This window comes from Juglans regia, chromosome 11 (assembly GCF_001411555.2).
Source record: "Juglans regia cultivar Chandler chromosome 11, Walnut 2.0, whole genome shotgun sequence".
In the NCBI taxonomy this organism is placed as follows: Eukaryota; Viridiplantae; Streptophyta; class Magnoliopsida; order Fagales; family Juglandaceae; genus Juglans; species Juglans regia.
In genome coordinates, this window is record NC_049911.1 from 1,954,203 (window position 1) to 1,961,549 (window position 7,347).

The 7,347-nt window shown below is 38.0% G+C and overlaps 1 protein-coding gene and 1 long non-coding RNA gene across 2 annotated transcripts; both read left to right on the forward strand.

Moving 5' to 3' along the window:
- Nucleotides 1-365: 365 nt before the first annotated feature.
- Nucleotides 366-3,148, forward strand: LOC109008820 (protein FAR1-RELATED SEQUENCE 5-like). The gene is made up of 5 exons (XM_035695598.1): nucleotides 366-434; nucleotides 521-1,246; nucleotides 1,586-2,654; nucleotides 2,806-2,993; nucleotides 3,092-3,148. The coding sequence occupies exons 1-5, from the start codon at nucleotides 366-368 to the stop codon at nucleotides 3,146-3,148; spliced, it is 2,109 nt and encodes a 702-aa protein (XP_035551491.1).
- Nucleotides 3,149-3,150: 2 nt separating this feature from the next.
- Nucleotides 3,151-3,554, forward strand: LOC109008061. Its single transcript, XR_001998896.2, has 3 exons — nucleotides 3,151-3,181; nucleotides 3,304-3,378; nucleotides 3,474-3,554. It is a non-coding gene; the product is annotated as an uncharacterized LOC109008061 (long non-coding RNA).
- The last annotated feature ends 3,793 nt before the right edge of the window (nucleotides 3,555-7,347 follow it).

Sequence of the window (7,347 nt, forward strand, 5' to 3'; positions counted from 1 at the left end):
TGAGATGCACATTTTGTTTTTTGCAAAAAGAAGTATAAACATGTGCATAGTTTGCTGCGGAGTAATCTTTTAAGATTGCGGTGAGAAATAGACCATTCCACTTGTTTGTTCACTTAGAGTATTCTTCCCAGAGACTGACCTTGTTTTTATTGTACAATGTGTACAGGGCATTGGAAAAGGGGAAGAACACTCAAATCCGCTAACACCATCTAGCTCAAACACCCCTACCTCAGTATGTTATTTAATATTTCAAAAACTTATTGGAAATGGTCTACTTAATGGTCTACTTAATGGTCTACTTATTGGAAATGACATCTTTATGCTAGGACATCCCTCAAACGAATCATATAAACTTTCCAAATCACATGCACAGTTACTGGTCACCAGTTTTTCTGCCATATCCAGATGGCAGCCAATATCCCAGTAACATTCAGGTGGTTTTCAACGTCTTTTTGTTTGTTATGTAAGTTGGGGGTTTTTTAGAGTTTAATTGCTCTTGTTTTTATTTATTTGTAAGCAGAATGTTGGTTATCCATTTCAATATGGAATGGGAACTCTGACTCCTCACATCGCTACAAGCTCCGCAACGAGCAGAAGAGGTTGTTCAGAGAATAGTCCCGATTGTAGGGAAACTGCAGTGCCATGTACAAACTCAATTGTTGATGAAGAAAGTAAAGAGGATAGACCCAAATCACCTGAAACCGACGATTGCACTACCGGTTCACTACAATTAGTGCAAACGGATGGTGATAATATAATTGAGGAGCCAAGGTCGGGGATGGAATTCAATTCTTTTGAAGATTTACATAGTTATTATAAGGATTATGCTAAGAAATGCGGGTTTGGGGTGATGACACAAAGGAGTGAGAAGGGAGCTGATCAAAGTATCAGATATGTCACTCTTGGTTGTGCCCGTGGAGGGAAAGCCCGGATTAAGAGTTTGAACGTTGCAAAGCCACACCCGACAGGAAAGACGGATTGTAAGGCAAGGATTAATGCCTTAAAGATTGAAGGAAAGATGCGGTTAACAACAGTCCATAATACACATAATCACGGCCTCAGTCCAAAGAAATCTCGCTTCTTTCGTTGTAACAGAGAAGTGAGTGAGACTGTAAAAAGAGTCTTAGATACAAACGACTTGGCTGGGATCCGGATGAATAAGAGTTTCGGATCTCTTGTCGTTGGTGCAGGAGGTTTCGAGAACCTCCCATTTTTAGAAAAGGATTGTCGCAATTATATAGATAAGGCACGTCATCTACGACTTGGTGCAGGTGGTGCTGGAGCACTTCGAGATTATTTTTTGAGGATGCAGTACAAGAATAATGGTTTTTTTGCATTGATGGACTTAAGAGATGATGGGAGGCTAAAGAATATTTTTTGGGCAGATCCACGCAGTAGGGCGGCCTACCAGTATTTTGGTGATGTCGTCACATTCGACACCACATACCTCACGAATAGATATGGGATGCCGTTTGCACCATTTGTTGGTATAAACCATCACGGACAGTCCATTCTTTTGGGAGCGGGGTTGATTTCAAGTGAAGATACCGACACCTTTACATGGTTATTCCAGACCTGGTTGCAGTGTATGGATGGTATACCTCCAAAAGCTATTATTACTGATCAAGATAGAGCAATGAAAAATGCAATTGCTAAGGTCTTTCCAGAAAGTCGGCATAGATTCTGTTTATGGCATATACTGAAGAAAGTTCCTGAGAAGCTTGGGTCATATGCTGCCTACAAAAGTGGACTAAAAAGTCACCTAATGAAATGTGTGTACGACACTCAAACAGTTGAGGAGTTTGAGAAATGTTGGGATGGGTTACTTAACACATATGATTTACATGAGAATGTCTGGTTGAAAAGTTTATATGATGAGCGTCAGCATTGGGTACCAGTATTCTTAAAAGAGTACTTCTGGGCTGGAATGAGTACAACCCAGCGTAGTGAAAGTATGAATGCTTTTTTTGATGGTTATGTTCATGCGAAGATAAATTTGAAGGAGTTTGTCGACCAGTTTGACAGTGCACTGAGGAAAAAAATTGAGAATGAAAACAATGCCGACTTCCACACATTTAGCGTCACCATTCTCTGTATATCTAGATCTCCAATTGAGAAGAGATTTCAAGAGTTGTACACGAATGCTAAATTTAGGGAAGTCCAGCAGCAAGTAATGGGTGTGCTCGATATGAATCCGTGTCTACTTAGTGAGGATGGTGTAATGAAAAGATATCTGGTGGAAGATGAAGTTCGCGTTGAAGAGTTCACTAAGCTTGTTACGTATTCAGTGAACTTCAATGTGGAAGACTGCGATGGAAAGTGTTCATGTGGGTTATTCGAGATGAGGGGGATACTGTGTAGGCATATTTTAGCCATCTTCAAAGCTAACGGTATAAAGTTATTGCCAGACCGGTACATTTTAGATCGATGGAGGAAGGACATTAAGAGGAGATACACGTTAATCCACAGTAGCTATGATGCTGGGAATCAGAGGCCAGATGGGAATAGATATTCAAGTTTGCTGAATATATGTTATCAGATGATAACTTATGCAGCGGGTTCCAATGAGCAGTTTGAAGATGCAAAAAAGAAGTTATATTCAATGATTGACTTGTACCGTGATAATCAACACCCCCCATCTATGACTCAAACAGGTTTATATGCGAATATTTCTAATAGTTTTTTTTTTTTAAGTAAAGCTTGATAGTTAGTATGTCATATTTGAATTTTTGCATTTTTGTTTTTTTTTTTAAGTAAAGCTTGATACGTAGTATGTCATATTTAATAGTTCTACGCCCCTGGTAGGTTCGAATGCTGGTTGTACAACACTGGACACAAATGCTGTTGGTAGTTCAAAGCCCGTACTAAGTCCAAATGTTGTGCGAGGGAAAGGAAGACCTCCATCTTTGAGGAGAGCATCTAGGATGGAGAAAGAAATGCGGAAGGTTAAAGCCAAGCAGAAAAAAGCACCAGGAACAGGGAAACGTAAACAGGTGCTTGTCTCAATATTTTTAATATTAATGGTATATATTATATACATAGTTATGTATATTAGCTTTATGATATTGTGCGTTGTTGTGGTATATATTAGCGAGATGAAGGAGATACACCACTCCCGGACACGTGTAGAAATTTATTTGGCCCATAAGAAGTAGATATCACCAGTCCTAGTGAACTGCAGGTATATTAATTGTTAAATATTTTGTTATATTGTGCATTGTTGGTTGCCAATGGAAGAAGTAAATGCAAAAAAAATATATATATATAATAATAATAATATATCATTTTGTTAATCATCAACAGCATGTTCGACAGAGCTCGATTTTTAACAATAGTGGAACCCGGCCCCGGGAAACAGTGATCGGAAGTCAAGAAAGTGTAATAACCCAAAATTTTCACTTAAAAAGTTCATATTTAATACTTTTCACTTTCTAATAGTTTCTTTCTACTTGGCTGCTTACAAATCTTTACAGATACAGTTTGGGTTGGATGGATCACAACCGGTGGAGCATGGGTTGGATGGATCACAACCGGTGGAGCATGGGTTCGATGGATCACAACCTGAGAATCATGGATTGGATAGATCACAGCTGGATTAATTGATATGAGCAAATGACCATTTTTGTGTAAGAGTGTGTAAATGTAGAATTAGTAAATGTTATTAGAGAAAAGTGTTGGGATATGGTGCTAATGGTAGAAGAATTAGTGAATGTTCCAGGAGTGTTCAAGTCAATGTTCCAGGAGTAGTTATGAGGACATTAGTGAATGTCATTTTGGTGATATTCTAAACATTATTGGAATTAGTGTGATATTGTAAACATTATTCTTATTTTGGTGAAATTGGAAACATTATTCTCATGTTTGTCATTGTCATATTATTTTCATTTTTGTAATATTGGAATATTGATGCTGGTTGCAGCAGTATGCTGGTTTTAGAAGTATGGTTGTTTTAGCAGTATGCTGGCTGCAGAGGACTTACATATGTTAACTAGTTTTCAAACAGTGATCTAATCTTTGGTAAGATTTATATAGCTTTACTTTTTTTTTTAAAAAAAGAAAGATTTATATAGCTCAGCTATTTGTTTCAGAAAATCATATCCTTCGGGTTTCTGGTTCTGACTTGATAATGGGGAAAAAATGGTCCTAAAAGAGGTTCTAGTTGCTGTGATGGTCTAACGACATGAACATCATGTTAACTTCTAGCTGATGCTGCACATATGAGATGGACCTATGATTCATTGACTGCGATGTGGATACTGAACGTGAACTGCAAGTTCTATATATGAATACTTGAATGCTGGTGTGAATTTTGCTGCAGAATAATGAGGCATGGTAATAAGTTTGTGATTAATAATTATGTTTTAGGGTTATTGGAATTTACAATATTAATCACTGCCCTTTAAGATTATAACTTCTGCTGCTTACTGTAGTGGAGATGTTTTTAGCACATGGGCACATGACCGTAGCTGTGAAGTGGTTGCTAATGCATGTTCTGTTCTCTGATTGGTTGGTGATTAACTTTTGTAGTATTAGGGAATAAATACTGCTACTGGGCTGTTGCTGCCCACTCTATATTAGTTGGGGTTGGCAATTTTACTAGCTGTTGTGAGATTGATTGTTGCTGCCAAGCTGTGTTGCTTGCCAACAATCAATTCTTAAATGCGTGTTCACCCCATCTAGATGCATTCTGGATCTGTGGAAACACGTCAATTCTAGAATTTGATGTCTAGTTTAGGTATAAGTTTCTGTTTTGAACATAATGGTATAAACGAGAAACAAAAAATAGACTAACAATAACACAGAAACAGAAAACAGAAAACTGCTATTTTACTCCAATTTAGCCCGAAACAGTTCCTGTTTCTTGATGTCTGGTATAAGTTTCTGTTTTGAACATAATGGTATAAACGAGAAACAGAAAATAGACTAACAATAACACAGAAACAGAAAACAGAAAACTGCTATTTTACTCCAATTTAAGCAAGTACTTTACAGCAAGTCTTTTACAACAATTTAACCAACAGAGGCAAATCAGAATCTGAATTTACATAGCTTTATGATATCGCACTTGGACTAAACAACCAAAATGACATCTAACACTTAAATTACACCTTCAAACTAAGCAACAACAAACAACCACTACCAAGTCACTAAGCAACAACAAACAACAACTACAACAGCCCAAGACAACCGGAGAAGCGTGCGTGAACGTGTTAGTCCAGCTTCTTTCTCAAAGAGCATCAACTCCTTCTTCAAAAATTCCTCATCTCGACCATCTTGCACCATCTCTCTCTTCTCAATCTCATCCTCCCTCTTACGGAGCTCAATCTCCCTCTTCTTAATATCGCGAAGTCTCTCATCGACCTCTTTCTCCTTCCTTAATAGTTCATTTTTTCTTTCTTGTAATTCCAGCTGCATGTATTGATCACCATCTGCCCATTTGAAAAACTTGCAATAAGGTAATCCCTTGCAAACATATATAAAAAAATGTTAGATGTTTTTAATATTAATCAATTTATTAAACATATATAAACATGTTACCTTCGTGTTGTAATTTGGACACCCAAAGAATGGTCGTCTTGGATTTCTGGGAGTATTTGAGTATCTCAATGTAGCTTGAAGATCGCAAAAGCACAATGGTTGACAAGTACGATTACCAGAGGATGAAGAAGACAGAGTTGATGACGACATTCTAACATAAACCATAAGCACAGTGGAAATGCACACATATCAAAAGATACATATTTCTGAAAGCATCATAACCTAAGTACTATTGAGCCACCACCAATGTCACTGGATTTACATGAGAAAGTTCAGTTCTGATTAAACTTCACAGTCCCAGCCTGCCTGCTCTGCTTATACTTAGACTACCATAGCATTAGAAGGACAACAAAAGGTAACTACATACTTGTTACCTTAGTCTAATGAACAAGTACTTTAGTCTGCCCCATTACGCAGAGTAGTCGCATACTTACAATAGTCACTTTAAACAAAAAATAACTTCATTACAATAGTCTCATACTTGTTCAAATACAATAAACTCTTAAACTAGGTCAAACAATAAATCCACATTAATCCAGGCCATGAGAAATTCGAGAACAATAACTAAATAAATAAATTCAATCTCCCTATATTACTTCTGACCTAGCAATTACCATACCATAGGAACAAAAACAATAAACTGTGATTAACTCATACTTGTTCAATATTTTTTTTTTTATAAGTAATCTCATACTTGTTCAATATTAACTCTCAATAAATCACCTTACCTCTCAATATTATCTCATACTTGTTGAAAAACAATAAACTAAAGAACAACTTCACAGAGTAAATCCACAATCTGCCCCATCAAAAATTCAACAACAAATAATAAATTCAAGTGTAGAAATTTTACCTCTGACCTAACAATTACCATTATTCTTATCATAATCTCATACTTGTTCAAAAACAATAAACTAAAGAACAACTTCACAGAGTAAATCCACAATCTGCCCCATCAAAAATTCGACAACAAATAATAAATTCAAGTGTCTAATTTTACCTCTGACCTAACAATTACCAAAGGAATATCATAATCTCATACTTGTTCAAATAAACTAAAGAACAACTTCACAGAGTAAATCCACAATCTGCCCCATCAAAGATTCGACAACAAATAATAAATTCAATCTCAATATTACCTCTGACCTAACAATATTATCGGAAGGGTTAGGTTTCGAGATGAACAGGAAGGGGCGGGCTAGGATTAGGGTTTCGGGATGAACGGGATTGGGGCGGGCTAGGGCTAGGGTTTCGGGATGAGCTTCATCTTCGGTGGGTTAGGGTTTCGGGATGAGCTTCATCTTCGGTGGGTTAGGGTTTGGGTTTGGGGATGAGAATGATTAGGTCGGGTTAGGGTTAGGGTTTGGGTTTGGGGATGAGAATGATTTGGGGCGGGTTAGGGTTTGGGTTTGGGGATGAGAATGATTTGGGGCGGGTTAGGGTTTGAGATAGGGAAACTGACCATAACGAACCTTCCTTTAGATCTTCGGAAGATGCTTTCGACGAGAGGCCGTGGTGGAAAGGAATCTGCGGGAGATGAACCCTAACCCGCCGCTGAGTCCCAGAGGGGGAGGGACGCTGAGTCCAGGTTGCTGCTTCGCGTCGACGGAGTCGAGGAAGGAAGGTTCGTGCGGAAGAAAGACAGATTCTCGGGAGGGATTTGAGGGAAACTGAGACTTTCTTTCTCTCTGCAAACGAGAGAAGAGATGGAAACTGGGGAGGAAAATGAAGGAAGGTTCGTGAGGAGTCGGGACACTGAGGCGAGTAAAATGATGTGGGTGATTGTTGATAAAAAACAAAACGGTTCGT

What these genes read in the sequence shown, in the direction of transcription:
- LOC109008820 (XM_035695598.1), top strand. Translation starts at nt 366, where the DNA reads ATGCACAGTTACTGGTCACCAGTTTTTCTGCCATATCCAGATGGCAGC. An exon ending in GTCGCAATTATATAGATAAG is followed by an intron (nt 1,247 to 1,585) that starts GCACGTCATCTA and finishes ACCTGGTTGCAG; the next exon opens with TGTATGGATGGTATACCTCC. An exon ending in CCCATCTATGACTCAAACAG is followed by an intron (nt 2,655 to 2,805) that starts GTTTATATGCGA and finishes CGCCCCTGGTAG; the next exon opens with GTTCGAATGCTGGTTGTACA.